The following is a 24005-nucleotide window of genomic DNA, read 5'->3' as shown; positions in this document are numbered from 1 at the left end:
TCACCTGTGTGGAGTTTGCATGTTCTTCCCTCTTTGGGTTTTCTCCGAGTACTCCGATTTCCTCACATTCCAAAAAGATGTATGGTAGGTTAATTGAAGAGTCTAAATTGTTCGTAGGGCACAAATCAAAGAGATCGATATTAGAAAATCATAAAATATAAGATGAAAATGCACAAATAGACATGATCTAAAAGAAATTAAATATTAAAAAATTAATATGAAAATACAGTATCAGACAAAAATAAAACATTAAAACAACCATGCAAAAATGTTTTAATAAAAAGTCCACATTTCACAAAACGATCATCAGTCAAAAAGATAAAAATAGAAATATTTACAAATAAAACCTATTAAAAATAGACAGGAAAAATTCGGAAATATCGATAAATAGAAGAAAATAGAAAACAGTACAAAATAATAGTAAAATATTACAACAAAATATAATATTACACTATTAACTGATCTATTTCCATATACGAGATGAAAATTGCACAAGTATTAGAAAAATAAATTAATAATAGATGAAAAGTGCAAATTTGACACAAATAGAAAAATAATACAAAATTAGAAGAAAATACACAATAGAATAAGATACAAAGTTAGGGAACTCGATGAAAAGTACATACATAAAAAATAAATTGACACATAATAGCAAAACAACAATTACTAGTCAACAATGTAAAAGAAATTTACACAAATGTTAAATAAATATATATGACGTTAGGTAGGCTATGCTGGTCTTTTCACTAACCACACCGGACAACAACAAACCCACCTTATTGTTGACCAACCTCCATATAACACAACCACTGAGGCTTAAATAGAGGGACTCCACACCGAAAATTTAGACCTGACGAAGCCTTCTGCATTCACGGTAAAATGTCTTCAACAAACAAGTTGCCTTCATTCAACCTTTGTAGATTACGCTAATTTTTTTAAAAAGCATATTACAATCAAATAACAATCCATCCATCCATTTTCTGAACCGCTTATCCTAATATATATATATATATATATATATATATATATATATATATATATATATATATATATATATATATATATCAGACCATTAACTGATTTATTGGCGGCGGGATGATGCCACTCAATCAATTTTCCTCTGTTGTGGCCCGTGATGCATTCAAGTGTCACAAGGTTGTCTTTCAAATCCCCCTCCCTCTTCTAGATAAGCACTGCGCCTGCGCGCAGCAACACCTCTGCGTCTTCCAGTTGAGTCCACGCGGATGTCACTCGGTTTCATCCACTCTGTCACCAACCACCAGACCAGCGTCCACCACCGACCACCGCCACTTCTGCCTAATAAACGTCGCCCCCTTCGAGAACGGCAAGAAGAAAAGCGCGCCGGCACTTTGATGTAAGTTAGCTAACTTTTTCGGGGATGACTAGCTAGCAGCTAGTTTAGCTTCTATTATATGGCGCTAAATTTAAAAAAAAAATACATATATTGCAGTTTTTATTTGTTTTTGTTCATTCCCCGTTAATCTTTCCCGAGCAGAAGAAGAATATGTATCACTGTGTAGAGAGGAAATAATGTGAAGTTGTGTGTCTATGTGTGTGCAAGGATGTTCTTGTTTCTCCATTTTGTGTGTGTGTGTGTGTGTGTGTGTGTGTGTGTCTGTGTCTGTGTCTGTCTGTCACATTCAGCATCAACCAGAAGGCGCCTGACCCTCATAGTTTGGGTGTGACCTTCAAAATGCTACACTAGTGGTTTCGCTTAATCTGTGTGTGTGTGTGTGTGTGTGCGCGTGTTTGAAACTTTTAATTCTGAGTGTCATGCGTGAGAACCACACTTGCACAATTAGAAAATGTACTCCATACATTTGTCCTTGTTGCGTACAATGTGGGAAAACCCTTTAACACCCTAACAAAAATAATCAAATCATGTTCATTTATATAGCACTTTTCATACATTAAAATGCAACAGTGTTTTACAAATATAAAAGCAGACAATTAAAATAGCAAGAAGTATATAATCCACACATTTTAACGCAAAACACACCCACACGAACTCACACACTCATGAGTACACACGCACACAGCATATGTTGATTAATAATGTAGAGACTAATTATTATCGGTCAAGAAAATCATGTGATTGATTTGTAAATGTCTGCTTTATTGTCCCAAAAAATCTCCAGTTCCATTATCTACTTGGACTGTGTCATGCATGGTGGAAGCTGATGAGGTTATCTTTGTTGACCTGAGCTGATGTATTTTACATCTGTGCTCTCGCTAGCAATTTTAGATTTTTGATATTTGTATCTATTTGAGCAAATAAAGGAAATTTAAAAGAAAATGATGAATTGATGGTGAATAGATGAAAATGATAAAAAAAATTGACAAATATTAGATAAAGAATGCACAAATATCAAAGAAAATACACAAATATTAGAACCCCACAAATATTAGATGGAGAATCCCGAAATATTGGGTTAAAGAATATTAGATGAAAAAAAATACACAGACTTAAAAAAATACAAAACTGTTATGAAAATACACAAACATTAAAAGAAATGTTAGAAAACAAATATACAAAAATATTATGTGACATACTATACATGTTAGAAACTGGACAAAAATACTGGACAAAAAAATGGACGCAACATAAAATACATGCAATATATAATGCAACCTATGTGACAAAAATTAGATAAAATGTGCAAATATTAGAAAAAATAATATCAGGAGGAAAATGCATAAATATAAAAAATGCTAACAGATAAAATAGAAAGTAATACAAAACAATTAGACAACAATACAAATATTACATGAAAAATACACGTTTTACAAACAATGCAGTATTTGAAAAAATACAATACAATAAAAATACTAAACAAAAAATATATAATAAAAAAAAATAATAATGGACAATTTGTAGAAAAAAGTACAGAAATATTAGACAAAAAATACAGTAAGTATCAGACAATTTTGGGGGGACACATACAAATAACAACACAATGAAAGAATATTGTGTCCCAGAACAGACTGTGTTTGACTTTTTCAAAATTTTTCATCCCTGTCGGCCAGCCATGGCTGTAGTGAGGTTTTACGGCGGTGAGGTAAAGGGGCGTAACCTCCAGCGGGCGGCCAAGCTCTACCCCCAGCTATCCATTTCCACTGAGCTTTGCTACAATGTGGAGCTGACGGGTAAGTGTTGAATAAACGTCAACTAGCTGACAAACAGTGGGTATAAAAAGTCTGCTAACCCCAGTTCAAATGCCAGGTTTTTGTGACACAAAAAAAGTAGACCGAAACAAATAATTTCTAAACTCTTTCCACCATCATTGTGACCCAAAACACGTACAGCTCAATTGGAACAAAAATTGCAATGTTTTCAAGAGAGGAAGTAAAAATAAGCAACTGAGGTAATGTGGTTGCACAAGTTTGCACACCCTCTTATAACTAGGTGTTCAGAATTAACCAATCATTCAAACGCATGTTAGATGGGAGTCAGCACACGCCTGTCACCATTTAAAGTCCCTCTGCTTTACCCCAAATAATGTTAAGCTGTCGTAGTGGGCTTATCCTCACATTTTTGTAGTCACATCTTTCAGCACAAACGTGGTCCGCAGAGAGCTTTCAAAGGGATCTCAGTGGTATCAGCCAGGAAAAGGGTACAACAGAATTTCCAAGGTATTAAATGTAGCATGGAACACAGTGACGACGGTCATCAGCACCTGGAGGAAGTATAGCACAAAAGTGGCATTGCCAACAACAGGAAAGTACTCCACAATTAATACAAAAAAATGAGAAGTAAGCTGGTCAGGCAGGCTGCCAAGAGACCGACAGCCACAAATCAGTACTTGGTGAGAGACATTGATGACTGAAAAATAACTATTGCTTTTTGAAAAAGGAACGGTAGTCTGATTACTTTCACGGGGAAAGTAACGCGTTACTTTGTTCGTCACTCAAAATGGCAGAATTTCGGAATAACGCGTTATCGGCATCGCTGGTTATGAACATTTCAAAATAGCAGTCAGTGTTGGCATGCAAAAAAATGTCAAGAAAAGCCTAGCGGAACTTCATGTGGGGATAATCAAAGCACTTACTGTAAATTGGTGGCAGGTGTGTGCTGACTACCATTTAGCATGATTTTGAACATGACTGATTAATTCTTAAGATACCCACGTACCCAGTTACAAGACGGTGACAAGAGGGAGCGTTATAAGAGGGTGTGCAACCACATTATCTCAGTTGTTTATTTTTATTTCCCCTCTTAAAACATTTTTTAAAATGAAAACAGGTTTTACAGGTTATAAATGACATTGATGGTGGAAAGGTTTTGAAATGATTAATCTTGGTCTCATTCTTCATATCACAAAATACCTGGCATTTGAACAAGGGTGCGGAGACTTTTGTTTTTACCCTGTAAAATCAGTGATGATGATCTCTGTGTGCTGCAGGAAGCGACAGTCTAGGTGCAGAACAAAAGGAGATCCTCCTCTGGTTGTTCCAACCTCCGTTGCAGGCCGAAGCGTTCTGTGAGACGCCCAAACTCAAAGAGGGCGATGGTGCTGCACTGGTGGAGATTGGACCCAGGTACTCAAACCCAATATCTCCAAAGTCTAACAAAATTTGGACTTAAAAGCGTCATCACGCATGATGTAAATAAATGGTTAGATGCTTATACTGTATAGTAGGGGTGCTCAATGCGTCGATCGGAAGGTAGTATTGGTAGATAGCGTGACATTAAAAAAAAAAAGACGTCAGCCTATCATCCATCCTGTTGCTTGATTGATATACATATATAATTGATGACATCTGAATTTTTCTGACACTTAGGTCATGCACATGCGCAAACAACGACGCTAAGTGTGTCAAAACTAACAAGGTAGTCAGTGAGTTATCTCCAATTTTTATCTGTGTTTTCTCTTAAACTTAAGAGAGGGTATAAAAATGAGTGGGGGAGCTGGACCAAGTAAGAAGACAAAAACTTTCATACGAAATGGGGGGAGGAGTATTTTTTCACGATAACATTTTCGAAATACGTATGCCTCATCGGTCAGTCTGCCATCGCATTACAAAGAAGGGAAATGTGGCGCTGCATTTTAGGACTGTGCATGGAAAATACGACACTGACTTCCCGCCAAAAAACGAGCTGAGAAAGGGAAAGTTGAGGGAACTAAAATCCCAGTTGTCCGGACAGCAGTTATTTTTCACACAACATACTTCAAAAGCGAAAGCTGCCACCAAATCATCGTTCCGGGTGAGTTAAGAACAAGAAGTCCTTCCAAGATGGAGAGATGGTAAAAGAGGCAATCATTATAGCAGCTGACGCATTGTTCCGGGACTTTAAAAATAAGGCAGAAATATTATCTTCGATCAAAGCTCTGTCCGGACTACGCATCCCTGGCTGATTCACTTTAGTGCAAGTCATCGGAGTAAACTCGGGTAATGACAAAAAATGTACATTGTTAAATTATGTTGCGTTGTGCAAGATTGGCTCATGCGGTGATGCAAGGTACATCAACATACATTGGTGCTGAGCTGTGTCGGCGGCCCAGAATGTTAGCTCACTGGTAGCGCTCTCAAACTAGAGACATGGTCGGGGCCCCCACCCCCCCAAGAAAAGGTGGAATGCGAGAGGCTGCTTGAAAAGTAAATCTTGGGGCAAAAATGTTTGGGCACCCTTGCTGTATAGTTTCATTGCAACATTCCAACACCCAAAATTTGGTAACGAACCCAAAAATTAAGTCAAGCCAATGAGCATGTAAAGGCTCTGTGTCGTCTTTAATTTGCTTTTTTTTTCATGAATGTTCAACATGATCCTGATCAAGATGTTGTGTGGTTAATTGTGCTCTTAAGGCTGAACTTCTCCACTGCATGGTCCACCAACGCCGTGTCCATATGCCAGAGTGCCGGCCTCACCAATGTCACACGGGTAGAACTGTCGCGGAGATTCCTTATCAAGGTAAGCACGCCTCAAAAGAAATGATGAATAACATTCAATATTTTAATCAAATTATTATTACTACATTAATGTTCATAGTAATATTATTAGCAGCAGTCACTAGCAGTTATATTAACAGTTCAAAGCTACATTATTATTTGCAGTGACACTTCACACTCTCAATTTATCTGTTGTATTGCTCTTATTGTACTGAGCAACCAGACGCTTTCTTCTTTTTTGCCACCTGTCCCAACTACTAGTAATTAGTAATAAATAAATAAAGATCATATGTTAGACAAAAAATGCAATAATTAGACATATTTTTGATATTGGAAAACAATAAAACACTGAAACCCAAAAATAAGAACCAAAGTACAAAAGATATAAATAATTTAAAAAAAAAAAATTTTAATTCAAAATTTGTTCAAATATTACAAAAAGAATGGGCTGAAAAGGGAACAAAAGAAATGGTTGAAAATGCAAAATAATATTAGTTGAAAATGCCAGATAGACATAAAATGCAGAAAGGTTACAGAAATATTACAGGGAGAAAAAAATAATAAACTGCACAACAATTTAAAAAAAAAAAAAAACAACTAGTATGTTAGAACAAGTTACAAAATAATTTGAATAATTGGGCTAAAAAACATGTTGAAAAGAAAAGAAAGCAAAAATGAGTTCAAAAATTATAATTGGGTATAAAAAATAAAGAAATATATAAAAACAAAACAATTAGACACAAAATTAAGATTTGTACAAATAGAAACTTTGGGCTGAAATAAGATGATAAATCCAAAAATATTCATTCAAAAATTATAGACAAATACAAAAAATGTTACAAAATTTGTAAAAAATAAAAAAAAAAAAAAAGAAAGAAAAAAAACTCAAAATATAAAATTATGAAAAAAGATTTTAGACCAGTAACGTATTAAATAAAGAGTGCAGAGATATTCAACAGGCAATATTTAATAAAAATGTATCATAGTATTAGATGGGAATGAAATACAAATGTGATGGAAAAATACACAAATATTAGGAAAAAGTCAGATTATTAGACAAATAATGCCAAAATATAAGAAAAAAATACAATGAAAGGACATATTTCCACACCACACACCCAGACACTCACACGCCACTCCATCGGGCCGCGCCTCTTTTTTTTGTGTTCCTCTACGCTCACGATGTGTGGAAAAAGTGTTTTAATACATTTTGAACAGTGCTGTCTATGCTGCACATTTGAATTGTAACATGTCACTTTCTGTGTCTTCTCCTCCTCCAGCCGAAGGACAGTGCCGACACGGCCGACATCCTGAAGGAGGTTAAGAATCTGATCGTCATCCTGCACGACAGCATGACGGAGTGCGTCTATGAGCATCCCGTCGCTTCCTTCACCGTGGACGCCCGAGTGCAGTCTGTTTTTGAGGTGGACGTCCTGGGCGAGGGGCGAGCAGCGTTAGAGAAGGCCAACGACCAGCTCGGTGAAATGTCCTTTGATTTATTCAGTTTATTGCTTTATTAACATACATCTCAACATTCTTTACTCTTCGGCCTCCTTTCAGTGTGGCTGCTCTCTGTCTGCCAGTGGAGGTAATGGTGTCACATGAGCCCGTGCTAATGTTATTACGAGTCACACCACCACCATGCTAGTCATTATCTTGCACGTGTTTGTATGTGTGTGTGACCACATGGGGAAGCAACCATTAATATAACACTTTGCATGACATGCTAGCTGGACACTCAAAAATATGCGATGAAAATTGCTCAGATAAAAACTAAAATATTAAACAAATTTGAAAAATATACAAACGGTACAGTTTTTTTTTTTTTTTTTTATAAATACAACTATATTAAATAATCAATACACAAATATTTGAAAAAAAGATACGTTACACCAAAAGTAACTGTTAGATGAAAAAAAATTAGGTAAAGAAAAATACACCAAAAATGGAAAAATAGAAAAACATTGAACATTTTCAAAAATGTAAAATGTGAAATGCAACAATATCAGGCAAAAAATATTTTCTAAAATACAAATTTTAGAAAATATAAAGAATACAACACTACAAATTAGGGGCAAATCTTAGAAAATAATGCAATTTCTTTAGTGAAAAATATGAAAATGAAAAAATTTTAAATATTAAACGTAAAATACTGCACTCGGTATGACACAGTTGTTCGACAAAACAGACAGGTGCAAAAAGCAATTCTGGACATAGAAGCAGAAAACGGTGGCAAAAAGTGGCTTCAGAACTTACAGTATGAATATATGCAGGGACCAGTCAGTTCAAGCACAAACTCCTTGAAATTGCCTCAAATACGTCAGAACGAGACCTACACGCATAGACACACGACACCGGTTGTTTGTGCGCATGCATGTCATTTCAGTGACATTACGTTCATAATATCATGCCCTGCAGTGTGAATGTAAACTTTGTGGAGTCATTTATTACTTCAGTGGAATTGACCCACAATCATGTAAATAATAGAACTTCTATATTTCATGAACACAATGAAAATAGGAAAAAACAACACGCGTATGATGCTAAATAGCAAATATGGAGTCAAATAAGAAGATGCGGAATGATCTCATAGGTATACGTTACGCAGGTTTGGCCTTTGATGACTGGGATCTGAATTTCTACACGTCAATGTTCCGGAGGATCCAGAGGAACCCGACCAGCGTGGAGTGTTTCGACCTGGCCCAGTCCAACAGCGAGCACAGCCGCCACTGGTTCTTCCGGGGCCGCATGATTATCGACGGCCAGGAGCAAGAGGAGACGCTCTTCCGCCTCATCATGGACACGCAGAAGCACAGCAACGGCAACAACGTCATCAAGTTCTGCGACAACAGCAGGTGGGATGCAAACAAACAAGATGCTATACGTTTGTGAGAGATGTAAGAAGTGTGTGTGCTTAGTGGTATCAAAGGGATGGAGCTGGAGTGCATCTACCCCAAAGATACGTCCCAAGCCAGTCCTTACGAGACACGCCAGTCGCTGCGACACGTCATCTTCACCGCCGAGACGCACAACTTCCCAACAGGTCTGATCAATTGCAGCAGACCTAAATTCCCAAACTTTATTGAACAAGCCACATATTTTATTGTGTAAAAATCAGCCCCACTGTTGCGTTACAGTGGACCAGAAGGACTCGCTCACATATTTTCAGAAATAGGCAGGTAACAAAAGATTATTATTTTGTAATTATTATTATTATTTTTTCTCACTTGATGGCTGGGAAGGCAGTCCAGAGACCCAACTATTTATATACAAGCCATTAAAACATAAATTATCCATAGTATGTCATCTTTTAAACCAATTTCAGTCAATAAGTTTCTCATGTGACTAAATGTGCAGGCGTGGCTCCGTTCAGCGGCGCTACCACGGGCACCGGAGGCCGCATCAGAGACGTCCAGAGTGCCGGGCAGGGAGGCCACGTCATTGCTGGCACCGCCGGATACTGCTTTGGCAACCTGCACATACCAGGTCCAAAACCTACCCGCTTCCAAAACCACTGGAGTTAGGCCCCCCCCGCTCCACACTTTAACAGCTCCCGACATGCTCTACAGGTTACGCGCTCCCTTGGGAGCAAAATGGAGAGGGATGGGAGTACCCCACTAGCTTCGCCCCGCCGCTGCAGGTGGCCATCGAGGCCAGCGATGGCGCCTCGGACTACGGCAACAAGTTTGGGGAACCGGTTCTGTCAGGTGGGGAGACGATCATGACCTCTGCACACACAAATATGAGCAAAAGACAACAACAAAAATTATTTGCTAGGATTCGCCCGTTCCTTCGGCATGCGGCTTCCCAATGGGGAGCGGCGAGAGTGGATTAAGCCCATCATGTTCAGTGGAGGGCTCGGGTCCATTGAGGATGCGCATGTAAAGAAGGAGCAGCCAGAGAAAGGTAAAGTTATAAAGTTTTTGGAATTTTATCAATTTTATTTTTACAGAAAAAAGTTTTTTTGTCTATATATCTGGACCACTTCTATATCATCCCATTCATATATTTAGTATAAATTGTACCATATTTTAAGTTTGACTTAAAAATATTGATATGTATTTTCATTTAATTAGTGCAATTAAAAAATATATACATGTATTTTGATTTAATTTGTACAATTACAATTATTACTATTAATAATACATTAATTTGTCGTATTATCTTATTTGTGAAATGAACAGTATCTGAATCTTTTTTTTAATTTGTGCATTAAAATATTTGAATGTATTTTGTAATATTAAAATACATATGTTTTTACTTAATTTGGGAAATTACAAATAAATACAACTATTTTTAATTTAATGTTCATTAATAATTGTTTATATTTAATTTGTGTAACATAAAAACATACTGTATATTTTTTAGGAGTTATTTGTATTGAATATGTGGAATTAAAAATACAACATGCAGTTAGAAATATAAATGTATTCGGGAGGATAAGTGGTTTATTTTAAATTAATCTGTGTTTAATTTGTGGAATTATCTATCAATCATATGTGTGTGTGTGTGTGTGTCTGTCTATGTATCTATATGTTTGTGTGTGTGTGTGTATGTACAAGCCTAATTCCAATGAAGTTGGGATGTTGTGTTAAACATAAATAAAAACAGATTACAATGATTTGCAAATCATGCTCAACCTATATTTAATTTGATGATTTTAACAATGGCATGGGTAACTTACACATCTGTGAAGGCACCATTAATGTTGAAAGATACATACAGGTTTTGGAGAAACATATGCTGCCATCCAAGCAACGTCTTTGTCATGGACGCCCCTGCTTATTTCAGCAAGACAATGCCAAACCACATTCTGCACGTGTTACAACAGCGTGGCTTCGTAGTAAAAGAGTGCAGGTACTACTAGACTGGCCTACCTGAAGTTCAGACCTGTCTCCCATTCAAAATGTGTGGCGCATTATGAAGCGTAAAATACGACAACGAAGACCCCGGACTGTTGAACAGCTAAAGCTGTAAATCAAGCAAGAATGGGAAAGAATTCCACCTTCAAAGCTTCAACAATTAATGTCCTCAGTTCCCAAATGTTTATTGAATGTTGTTAAAAGAAAAGGTGATGTAACACAGTGGTAAACATGACCCTGTCCCAGCTTTTTTGGAACGTGTTGCAGCCATAAAATTCTAAGTTAATGATTATTTGCTAAAAACAATAAAGTGTATCAGTTTGATCATTAAATATCTTTTTCTTTGTATTCTGTTTTTATTTATTTAAAACAACGTCCCAACTTCATTGGAATTGGAGTTGTGTATATATATATATATGTGTGTGTGTTTATTTCATTTTGTATTTAATCTATGCATATTTTTTCTATTTACCTATATGTTTGTATTTTGTATGTATTTGATGTATTTTATTACAAAGTAAACCAAAATCTTAGGTATGCCTACGCAGTCATAAAATTCCAGAGTTATTAATTCAAAATACATATTTAATTTTTTTGTTTCCTGTGCCAAATGAAAGGGGAAAAATATTAGAAATAGCATGATGCAATAGTTCCACGCCACTGCTGACGACCACAATAATAAACACAGCTCCTGTATGGCCTCTCATTTATTATATTGTGCAGGTATACATTATACATTGGTCAGTTAGTACAATTATTTGTATTGATCAACGTTCCCTCTTCTGCACTCGTCAACCAGGTATGGAAGTGGTGAAGATCGGCGGCCCAGTTTACCGAATCGGCGTGGGAGGAGGGGCGGCTTCCTCTGTTCAAGTACGACTGCTTAAAAACTCTCTTGATGTGAAATGATCAGTGACTCGCGCTTGAAATGTGTTTTGTCTCCTGGCAGGTTCAAGGCGACAACTCCAGCGACAGAGACCTGGGCGCTGTGCAGCGAGGAGATGCCGAGATGGAGCAGAAGATGAATAGAGCGCTGAGGGCCTGTCTGGAACGATGGGATGGGAACCCCATCTGCAGCATCCATGACCAGGGAGCAGGAGGGAACGGTAGGATGGAATGTTCCTAAGTCAATTTAATGAAACTCACCTTTTTTTTTTTACATCTTCAGGAAATGTTCTAAAGGAGCTGAGCGAGCCTGCTGGTGCTGTCATCTACTGCAGCCGATTCAAGGTGAGCTGCTGTGCAAAAATCTAAACCTCAGATGAACTCTTATAGGAAGCCTAAAAACCCACAAATGTTTGATCGTTACATTATTTACATAAATGTATTTGTTTGCTTTAAAGAACTTAAAAACTGACCCCTGAGAGGAAAAACTGTAATGTAGGATCCTGTTACTAGTATCTTTTGGGGCTCTCGAATCAGCGCCGGTTCACTGTACTCATATATCCTCCCCAGTGGAGGTAATAAAATCAGTTTGTTGGTGTCGTTTCAGAAAGGCGATCCCACGCTGAGCGTGCTGGAGCTTTGGGGGGCCGAGTATCAGGAGAGCAACGCCCTGCTGCTACGCCCGTCAGACCGCTCCTTCCTGGAGAGGGTTTGCCAACGGGAGAAATGTCCCGTGGACTTTGTGGGGAACATCAGTGGCGACGGCAAGGTGCCAGGTCCTTTAAGAAGACGTATCATGTTTTGTTTTTCACAATTTAAAATGGCTCCCAGGTGTTTCAACGTGTGTGACATACTTTTGTCAAAATACCCCAAACATTTATTAATGTAGCACACTTTACACACCCTATTTCTTAATTCTACGTGAGGAAGCAGAGCCTATAGTGAGGAGGGCAAAAGTAAATACCAGTACAGATTTCTTTACTGGTAGAGGCAGCACTTTATACACGACTCTGTGTAAATGTGGCACATGAAGACATTACAAATTAGGAATTGGCCCCCCGCTGCTTCGACCACTTCACCTAGCAATCAAGTCAGTGCCGCTTATTATAAGCTAACGCTATTAGCTATTGTTAATGCTGTATGTACATCCAGCAAAACTCATTGCAGCTCTGCTTTGAGCATAGTGTTTTCTGCAAGATAGTGCCTCTGCATAAGTTTCACAGTACTGTGCTGCAGTCGCTTGAAAGTGGCTCTGGATCTTCACCAAACCTACCTGAAATTCACAAACATTAGAACATGTAAAAAAATAATAATAATCAATAAAATAATTAGAAAATAAAACCAAATTATTAGAGGAAAAATACATAATACAACAAAATGGTCAAATGTTAGAAAAATACCAACTATTTGACAAAAACTAAAACAAATTTTGATTAAAAATACAAAGAAATTGCCCCAAATAATTATCTAAAATATTAGATGGAAAATATGCAGATATTAAAAGAAGTAAATGTATTAAGAACATTCTGTATTATGACCAAATATTAAAAAATAATACAAAAATATATAATTGACATTTTTTTTTAAATAGATGAAAAATATGCAAGTATTAGAAAATGTTAAAAAAAAATAATAAAGGGAGAATGCATATGTATTAGAAAAAAATAGTGGCTGTGGATGTTTACACAACATTGTTGATCATGTCATGGCCAGTGAAACTCAGTGTGGTTGCGGATATGGAAATTAGACCCACTGTTGCAGATGTGCAGAAGGTCTCTCTTACGGACACTTTCAGAAATAGGTTCTTACTCTAACTAAATATTTATTAGGTTGTTTAATTTCACACTTGATGAGTGGGCAGGCACTGTAGAGATTCAACTATTTGTCCTGTATAGAAGCTATTAAAATGTCACTTTTACATAACTTATCCTCTTGAAGTCCAAGAAAACGTGCATGTGTGTGCGTGCCTCTTCTGCATTTAAGTCACAGCCTCTGTGCTCACTCAGATTGTGCTGGTGGATGACGAGAACACAGGCGGTGAGCCAGTCATCAACGGGCGCCATCCAGTGGACCTGCAACTGGAATGGGTGCTGGGCAAGATGCCCCAGAAGGAGTTCAAAATGGAGCGACTGAACCCCACGCTTCACCCACTGTTGCTTCCCGCCGGGCTGACAGTTAGAGACGCCCTGGAGAGAGTTTTACGGTTGCCCGCCGTGGCCTCCAAACGCTACCTGACCAATAAGGTTTGTTCTTATTTGTTCTTTAGAATTAAATGAGAATAGAGAAACCAAAAAACGACTTCCAGTGCTTGTTCACAGGTGGACAGGTCTGTGACGGGATTGGTCGCCCAGCAACAATGCGTGGGCCCCCTCCACACGCCGCTGGCGGACGTTGCCGTTGTGGCCCTTTCGCCATTGGGCCTAAAGGGGGCGGCGACGGCCATCGGCGAGCAGCCCGTCAAAGCGCTGGTCAACGCAGCAGCGGGCGCTCGCATGGCGGTGGGCGAAGCGCTCACCAATCTGATGTTTGCCAGAATCTCCACGCTTAAGGTGAGCAGCCGCCTAGGGCATGACAGAAAAATACACTGGTACCTTGATTTACGAGTGCCCCAACTTATGAGAACTTATTCAGATACACCGCCGTTCCAGTGACGTGAAAAGAAAATGGAGCAATTAATGTACTCTAATACCCTTGCATACAGCCACAGTCACTGATGCACTTTGGGCCGTTTATTCAACAGGACAAGCAGTCAGACACAGAAGTACAAAATGACTAAACCATGCCCATTAAAGATACAACTTGCATTTAAAAAAAAAAAAAAAAAGACTTGTCGTTATATGTTAAAGCTAAATCACCGCTCTCTGACCCCATCTAATGCCTCTAATTTGAATGTATCTTAATTAGGGCTGTCAATTGATTAACTTTTTAATCAGATTCATCACACTTTTGAATTGTGACGTATCGCAATTAATCAAAGGTGCCAAATGTGTCACACATACCACATTTTTCTTTGAGATGGTATTTTAAACTTGTCGTGATTCAATGAAAAGAGAGTTAAGCGCTACCCTATATGCAAATTACCTTCCCCCCCCCCCCCGAAAGTTTCATCGGGGCGACTTTTGAAGCAAAATTTGCCACCAAGCACACCAGTCAGTAAGTCTCAATTGTCTTCGCATTGGCGTACGCATTGACCTGATCACTAACCTTATAGCAACGTGTGCCGCCTTTAAGATATCCATCTGCGTTTAAGGTAAAGTAGCATGTGTGGTCAAAATACATTTTGATCAATCTGAGTTCATACATGATTAATGCAATATTTTTTTGTGATTAATTATGAGTTAACGCTTTAACTTTGACAGCACTAATCTTAATTATTGTTTAAAACTTGTGAGTGTAGTGACAAGAGGCTTGACTAAATAGTCTGTCAATAATTTGCACACACTCACTGCTTAGGGGTAAATATATGCAACGGTGTATCCTATACGAGGACAGCTGCATGGCTGAGCTTGTAAAACCACCGCAAACGTTGGAACACTGGAAGATTGCTCGTACCTCAAATGTTTGCTCACAGCACAAAGCAAAAAAACAAAAACTACCAAGCCACTGTTTGTAACTCCAAAAACTTGTAAGTTGGGGCACTCGTAAGTCAAGGTATAACTATAGTAGATTTCTTCTGGAGCTATATGTTTTTGTGTTCCAGGACGTGAAGTGCAGCGGGAACTGGATGTGGGCCGCCAAGCTGCCGGGCGAGGGTGCGCTCCTTTGGGAGTCCTGCCGGGCCATGTGTAAGGTGATGGGGGAATTAGGGGTGGCCATCGACGGCGGTAAGGACTCGCTGAGTATGGCCGCTCGCGTGGGGAAAGAGACTGTTAAAGCTCCAGGTATGCTTGTCTTTACAGTGCAGGATCATTTATGGAAAATAAGATTATATTGTCATGCATATTAATTTCTCAAAAAATGAAATTGTGCTATTTAAGTCCTCTGAATGCTTCCCTTCTAATTAACTCCCTGCAGCTGAGTATATGTATATTTGAAAATACAACTTACTACTACTTCCCCTGATAAATGCTGCTCTTCAATGAGAAGCCTGTAACACTTTCACGCCGTTGAATAAATACCCTCCAAAGTGCCTTTGTACCAATTAAGAACTCCCCTCTGATAAACGCCTTTAACACTCTCGCGTTGGGTAAATAAACACCCTGAAAATAGATTTGTAGAAATGAAGACCACTCATTTGATAAATGCCTTCTTTCTGAGTAAACTCTCCCCACCATTGTATATGGGGAAATGCAGAAACACCGTTAACACTCTCGCGTTGGGTAAATAAAAACCATAAAAATAGATTTGTAGACATGAAGACCACTCATTTGATAAATGACTTCTTTCTGAGTAAACTCTCCCCACCATTGTATATGGGGAAAGGCAGTACTTTTTGATTATTTTTAATGAATAATTGAATTTGCCAGAGGTGGTTCTCTGAAGAAATACAATTTGGTGGGATTTATGTATTTGATTATTATACATTACTATATAAACAAAATAACAGCTATAGCCTACAGTAAATGCTAACGTTGCTTGTGTTTCAGGAGCTCTGGTTATCTCTGCATATGCCGTGTGTCCTGACATTAGCGCAACTGTCACGCCTGATCTTGAGGATCCAGACGGAAAAGGTAACACACGTACGCGCGCGAGATGTTCCGGCCCTGACCCTTGACCCGTGTCTGCAGGTGTGCTGTTGTGGGTTCCTCTCAGTCCAGGCCAGCACCGTCTGGGCGGTTCTGCTCTGGCTCAGTGCTACGCTCAGCTGGGAGATTGTTCTCCTGACATGGAGCAGCCACAACTTCTGGCTGCCTGCTTCAGCGCCACTCAGACGCTAATAAGCGGTCAGTTTCCAATTCAAAAGTCACCATTTTTTTCATAAGATTAATACTTTTGTTTCAAAATTTGTTTTAAAACATCCATGGTACATGCAAATGTGGAACATATAAAATATTAAGTACCGGGGGGTGGGGGGTATATTATATTTAAACATTACAACATTAAATGTGAATGATTTGGGGAAGATTTAATTTAAAATTGAGTTACTTTTTATTTCATAAAAATAGAATCTAAAGGATGGATTTTTAAATTAAAATGAAAACAATAAAAATGATTAGATTTAATGGTGAACTAATTTACAGGAAACACACTTTATTTTAAGATGGATTGATTTGTTTCTTATTTGAAGTAAAAAAAAAAAAGGGTAGAACAATGAAATGTAATGTAATATTGTATAATAATAATATTGTAGATAGCAATAATATAATATTTAGAGGATTTGATGAACAAAAAAATGGTAACTAATAAAATAGAAGAACAAAAAATAAGTGGGACTTTTTTTTCTCTTCTAAAGGAAATGAAAAAATAATAATTAACATGAGTACATTTGTAATAAAATGCATAATTTATAGGATTTGAGGAATATATAATTGTTTTCATGAAACAAATTATGGTGGTGGAATTTTCAAATAAAACAAATATATACTGCACATGATTGGATATTTTTTTTATCTGAAAAAATAATTACTAGGATTTGGTGTAATGTTTAAAATACAAAGATAATAAAAATGTATAGGATTTGTGAAAAATGTATTTAAATTTAAATTATTAATTTGAATGTAAAATAGAATCATCAAGATTTAAGGGAAATGCATTTATTTACTGTCATTTTATTTTTGTAATTAATAAAAGAAAACACTGGTAGGAATCACTGTAATGTCATGAAACGTGCGCTCCTCAGATCGTCTGCTGAGCGCAGGACATGACATCAGCGACGGAGGCCTCATTTCCTGTGTACTGGAGATGGCGTTTGCAGGAAACCGTGGCATAGACGTGGATGTGCCATCTCTGGGAGCCCCGGGAGGTGAGGGACCTGGCAACTTCATAAGTGTCTTTGAGCATTAAGGACATTTGTATTATGATTTTGGAGACCTGCAGGAGTTGTCTTAAGATTATCAGTAGATCAGGGGTGGGCAAATCTTTGGGCTCGATGGCCACATTTGCTTTCCAAAAAGAACAGATCGGCATGGTCATTTGTGCATTATGCATACAAAAAAAAGCATGAATAAATAAAAGAATTGAAGTCACAATTATATATGATAATTATATATCATATAATAATGTAGTAGTAATAATATATTAATTTATTGTGTATATTTGAGTATACGTGTATATACATATCTATATCTATGTATATATATATATATATTGTTAGATAGATCGATAGATATGTGTATATACTGTATGTTAATATATTTACTCATGACTATGTATAAATCTATATATGCTAATGTCTAAATATAAATCTGCTTGTGTGTGTATGTGTATATATATATATATATATATATATATATATAATTAATTTTATTTACCTTTAATATAATTAAAAGATTATTATTCAATTAGATACATACAATTTATCTTTTTAATATCAATAAAATAAACCATTCTACATATTTATTTAACATTTTTTATTTTATTAAGTAATGGTTAATTATTTTGGATAATAAAATAAAAATATCAGTAAAATACAAAATGCACATTTTTTTGTTTCTCTTAATTGGCTAATTGATTGTTAATGGTCCCATATTTTGGCTTTTTAGACCTCCAAAGAGTGAGTCTCTAACATGGACTTAGTATAAAAATGTCAATTTCATTTAAAAAAAAAAAAAAAAAAAGAAAAAGAAAACCTTCGTTTTGTCATACGAGTGTCCAGTAACGGCCCCCTTTGACAGCTACTTCAGTTTGACCCAAGTTTGTATGTACTTTGTCCATATTTGGCTAAGAACCCACCCCCTTTCCACTGATTGGTTGCCTCCGTGTAAAAAACCCACTTGTCAGAGCACACGTTTATGTTGACAGCGCTGGCTCGGGAGCGGAGAGGAAAGGCGGAGATCTTCGCCAGTGACATAGATAAGGTCGAGTAATTCGAATGACCTGATTTCAGGCCTCGTCTGGAACATAGGAATGTGTAGATGATTTTAATTAATGTTTCACGTTTACTGTGGCAGCATAGAGACAATATTACATCCCAAATAGTAGAAAAAGTTGGTTTTGCAAAGTACGGGATTTTAAAGGACATTAATAAAATAAAAATACTTATACAGTAAAAATTTGGTGATTTACTGTTTTGTTTACAATAAAATGAACTAATTAGTTCATAATGAGCTTAATGAATAGTAAAATGGATAAATTAGTTGAGAACTATTTTACATATTCGTTTCACAAATTTGAATTTTGTTAAATAATTGGTTAATTAATGAACTAATAAAATGAACAATATTACATGTAACAACTTTTTAAAAATTGTTAATAAAATTAAGTATTAGTAAAATTAAAAGTACTATACATTTCGTAATTTTGTATTTTACTAATATTTCTTACTATTTACAATAAATGAAATGGACACATAGAATGAGATGAATAATATAAAATACAACAATTTAATAAATGAAAAATATAAATACATTTGAATGTTACAATTTGAAGGGTAAACAATTAATGCATCAAATATTACAGGACTCGACACTTGATAGTGCGATTGCCAGGTGGGCTGGGTTAAAGAATGGAGTGGGCCGTATGTTACCCACAGGCTATACTCTGCCCACCCCTGCACCCAGATTGTGTAGGTGTACCTAATTAAGTGTCCCTGTCCTCCATGCAGTCATGGAACTGCTCTTCAGTGAAGAGCTGGGTCTGGTTCTGGAGGTGTCAGAAACTGACGAAGAACGCGTGTGCCACAGATTCCTTGACGCCGGCGTTGCGTGTCACCGCATCGGCAGAACCTGCGGCTTCGGCCCAAAGGCCATAGTGAGACCTGCTCGTCCTCTTCATCACATCCCTTATGTCTGGCGTCTTCATTTCATACCTCGCTGTAACCTCTACAGGTGACTGTGCGTGTGGATGGACAAGAAGTGCTGAGGGAACACTTGCCCAACCTCAGAGTGTTGTGGGAGGAGACCAGCTTCCAGTTGGAGCGCCTGCAGGCCGACGAGCTTTGCGTTCAACAGGAAGAGGAGGGGCTCGCCAAGAGGACGCAGCCTAGCTTTAAAGTTACCTTTGACCCATCTGAGGTGCCTCTTTGCACGCAGCCTGGTAAGACTAACTTGAATCCAATCTGGACTTGGTTTCATTGAAGACTCTAATTTGTCCAGAAGTGTGAATGTAAACGCGTGTCTCTATCTGCCCTGCGGTTGGCTGGCAACGCATCCTGGGTGAACCCCTCTTCTCTCGCCAAATTTCATCTTGGATAGGCGTCATGTATTAATCTCAGCAGTATATATATAAAACATCAGAAGGTGACAGTATCACTCTGCAATCGGCGTTCTGTTCCCTCTCCGTTAAAAAGCCGACTAGTTTTTTTTAGTTGTATTATACAGTGATTCACTTTTTTTTCCTTTTTCTTTTTTTTTTTTTTACACATCTCTAACAGTTAAAAATATGCCAGGTCATTCGTAGGAGATGTATAAAAAAAGTTAAAATGTGTATGTAAAATACTTTATTATAATAATGAAATAATAATTCATTGTCATTTTTTATCTACCAGTCATTTTGGATTAATTTAAAAGTAATCAACCAATTATTTAATAGGATAAAGAAATGTTAATCCCTAACAAACCCTAGATAAAATTGTATTTAATTATTTACAATAAATCAATAAGGCAATTATTTAGTCAGATGAATAATTAGGAAAAAAAATCTTAATTACTGAAACATTACAGGACTCTTGATGATGTAAATGCTTGGTGGGCCAGATTAATGATTGGAGCAAGCTGGATTTGGCCACCCCTAGTCTATAGTTTATCATCTTAACAGTAGTTCCTATTGGAAAAATGATGTTCCAAATGATCTGATTCTGAATGTGTTTTGTTGTAGCAGCAGTGCAGCCCCGTGTGGCCGTGGTGAGGGAAGAGGGCAGCAATGGCGATCGAGAGATGTCGGCCTCTCTGCACATGGCGGGATTTGAGGTTGGGGCTCTTCTTGACGCATAGTAGAACCTCGGTTCACTAACGCCCCTGTTCACAGACAAATCAGTTCAATGGAACAAATATTGGTTTGTTTCACGAACTATGCGTCACAGCATTGCGTTTTTTATGCAATTTTTCTGGGTTTTTACAGTACAGTGGCACCGCTACTATTTGCGGGGAATAGGGACTGAGCCGTTATACGAATAGCGAAACTCTGCGAGTAATTGACGCCCACTATAATTGCATTGGGGGAAGAAAACCTTTTTATTTTATTTTGTAAATGTTTTTTTTTATTATTTTTGTTTTTTGATACCCACCAAAAATTTTTAATAAGTAAAGTTAAACCACCAATAAGCGCGGGATTGGTCCAAAAATCTGAGAATAGGTGAATCCACGGGTGCCGAACCGAGAGTATGCGGGGGTCTACTGTTTTAGCGACAGTATTTTATATACATATTTTATGCTTGCATTTTTTTTGCATTCAAATGTGTTTACAAGATGTTTAAGACATGCATTTCAAGTAAGTAGGAGGAGTAAAACATTTTAAAACTTATATATATATATAGAGCAGATTTTTACCTATTTTAGATTGGCCTGGAACATATCCAGAGCAGTAAATGGAATTTCACTGGATTTACATTCATTTTAATAGTAACAGTTGCTTCGGTATGTGAACAGTCTCAGAACAAATCAAGTTCATGAACCGAGGTGTGGTAGGCTATACAGCGTGTAGACCCTAAAACAAAACAAAAATCAACCTCTTCATGCTGGTGTACAGGTGTGGGACGTGACCATGCAGGACCTGTGCTCGGCCGCTGTCACACTGGACCCGTTCAACGCCGTCGTGTTTGTGGGAGGCTTCAGCTACGCCGACGTGCTGGGCTCAGCCAAAGGTTGGGCCGCCACAGTCGCGTACAACGCCGCCGCCAAAGCCCAGTTTGATCGCTTCCGACGGAGGGCCGACACGTTGAGCCTGGGCGTGTGCAACGGTTGTCAGCTGCTCGCCCTGCTGGGCTGGGTGGGAGCAAGCCAAGATGGTGCAGGTAAAACACTCAAATGGTGCCATTAGCTAAAAGTGGTTAGATATGAATACTGACCGATAGTGGTACCTTGACTTACAAATTTAATTCGTTAAGGCTTGTACCTCTATTTCCCCTTATATTAAATGAAATTTCCCTATTGAAATGTGATTGTGTATGTATACATGTGTAAATCTGTAAAATATTACTTTATTGTATAAAAGCATAATAGAGAATGTAAAGAAACAAACTAGTTTTACGGTGTAACCACTGTATATACTGTAATATTCATGTGTTGGATGTGTGCCTTTAAGGGGCATGGCCTAATGAGTGACATCAGGAGCTGGGGTCGGGTTGCCCGCTTATTTCGGTGCATGTGTCTGAGCGTGAGTTGTGGCCTACAGCAGCTCATAGTTTCATTTTGTATTTGTATGTTTGACCGTTTGTCAGAATATTCTTCAATAAAAAGTGAATAACCTGAGCTCAACTCAGTAGAGAATGATTTATGCTCCACTCACATTCAAACTAATGCTACAAAATTGATAGGATGGATGGATAACGACATCATACCATGAAACCAAATCAAGACTTTTGCAGGAAAACAATTGGAATGTTCAAGCCAGTAGCGTAAGCTTTTCACCAGCTGAAACACAAGCGACGGCAGAAAAACCCACAAACAAACCTGAGTACACATTTATCTTAGCATAAAGAGAGTCAATTTTCCCCGTTTGGAATGAACTGGAATGCCATTAATCCGTTCTAGTCCACCCCCCAAAAAAATTTTCAATGAAGAAAGCTTTATAAGTGACGAGCTGTCGCTTGGTTAATTTACTTGTTTATTTTTTTACACTGAAGTTATGTGGGAAAAACAAAAAACTGAGAAGTTAAATTGATGTAATGCCCTCACACGTGGGCAAGGAAGGCCACAGTCGCCGATAGACATTCAGTCGTTAATTGAACGGGACAAACAGTCAAAAATAAATACAAAATGAGAACACTCACAAGGAGTGGCTCCAGCTACTCGTCTCTCGATAGGCCACGTCCCTTAGACACATCCAACACGGGTTCTACTGTTCGTAAAGTAATTACACATTACAAAACCAGTATTTCTTTTCATTCTCTTTCATTATGTTTGTATAGACTACAATGCTATTTTTCTTTGAAAAACAAATGACATTTTGTTTTTTGGCGGGGTGGAACGGATTAATGGCATTTTAATTCAATTCAATGGGGAAACTTGATCGAGTAAATTTGAGTTAAAGAGTTAAGCTCTTGGCCATGTACAAACTCGTAAATCAAGGTGCCACTGTAGTCTAAATTAAAATGTTAATTTACAGGATTGCGTCAGATTATGCTAAATTAAATGCGTAGTCAAGATTGTTTGTTGGTTTTGCTGCCTTTGCTTGTGTATCCAGCAAGTTAGAAGCATTCTCTATTATGTTGGGATCAGGTGACTGATAGAATATTCCATTCAAAAAGTTTTGACAAAAGGCTGCCATTCCTCAGTGGTCATACTTCAGCGGGTCGTTCGTTTGTCCGTCCTCTAGAGTCTGACGTGGTTCTGACCCACAACAAGTCTGGGAGATTCGAGTCTCGCTTCGTCACCGTGGGGATCCAGGCGTCGCCGTCCGTGTGGCTGGCCGGCATGGAGGGCTCGGCTCTGGGAGTGTGGGTGGCTCACGGAGAAGGTACACCACCAAGCGCTTGATTGATTGATCCATTTAGAACGCAATTACAAACCCTTTTCCCGTAGGTTTGATGCAATTCCGTAGCGACCGGGTTCTGGATGACATCACCTCGAGCGGCCTGGCCCCCGTCCGTTACCTGGACGACGACGGCCGTCCCACCGAGGAGTACCCCCTGAATCCCAACGGCTCGCCGCGGGGCGTCGCAGGCCTGAGCTCTGGGGATGGCAGGCACCTGGCCATGATGCCCCACCCGGAGCGCTGCACGCTGGGCTGGCAGTGGCCTTGGGCACCCCGTGGCTTCAGGGCCCACCTGGAGACATCGCCATGGCTGCGCATGTTCTGCAACGCCGCCACCTGGTGCAGCCAAAAACACTAAATGCGTCTTTTTTCCCCCCGTAATGTTACTGCTGTACTTTTTCAACCTTTAATTATACTCATCAGTGTTTTGTTTTGTTTTTCCTTTAAAAACTTGTTTTTGTTGCTGTTGTTTAAAGAGAAAAAGCAGTAAACTACTGACACCATTATCCAACATCAGTTGGATCAATTGAATGGAGAGGAGGAGTGTCATCTGGAAAACATGAAACTTGAAAAACAATTATATACTGTAAAAATCGAAGTAAACATACGATATGAAAA

General features: G+C 38.1%; 1 protein-coding gene across 2 annotated transcripts; it reads left to right on the top strand.

Annotated features, from left to right (window-relative positions):
• The first annotated feature begins 1185 nt into the window (after positions 1-1185).
• Positions 1186-23898, top strand: pfas (phosphoribosylformylglycinamidine synthase). 2 transcript variants are annotated; one of them, XM_061778316.1, is made up of 26 exons: positions 1186-1375; positions 3049-3168; positions 4425-4560; positions 5827-5932; positions 7191-7389; positions 8519-8765; positions 8829-8953; positions 9268-9396; positions 9480-9617; positions 9688-9816; positions 11572-11645; positions 11722-11878; positions 11941-12002; positions 12265-12426; positions 13664-13900; positions 13976-14206; positions 15358-15538; positions 16244-16327; positions 16385-16540; positions 17437-17559; positions 19360-19505; positions 19583-19790; positions 20574-20662; positions 21441-21705; positions 23229-23369; positions 23435-23898. In XM_061778316.1, the coding sequence occupies exons 2-26, from the start codon at positions 3051-3053 to the stop codon at positions 23743-23745; spliced, it is 3954 nt and encodes a 1317-aa protein (XP_061634300.1). In that variant the 5' UTR covers positions 1186-1375; positions 3049-3050; the 3' UTR covers positions 23746-23898. The 2 variants fall into 2 exon arrangements, with proteins under 2 accessions (XP_061634300.1, XP_061634299.1); XM_061778315.1 differs by having other exon boundaries at positions 20571-20662.
• Positions 23899-24005: the final 107 nt, after the last annotated feature.

This window comes from Phyllopteryx taeniolatus, chromosome 7, assembly GCF_024500385.1.
Source record: "Phyllopteryx taeniolatus isolate TA_2022b chromosome 7, UOR_Ptae_1.2, whole genome shotgun sequence".
Lineage (NCBI taxonomy): Eukaryota > Metazoa > Chordata > Actinopteri > Syngnathiformes > Syngnathidae > Phyllopteryx > Phyllopteryx taeniolatus.
This window is presented reverse-complemented; position numbering and strand designations above follow the sequence as displayed.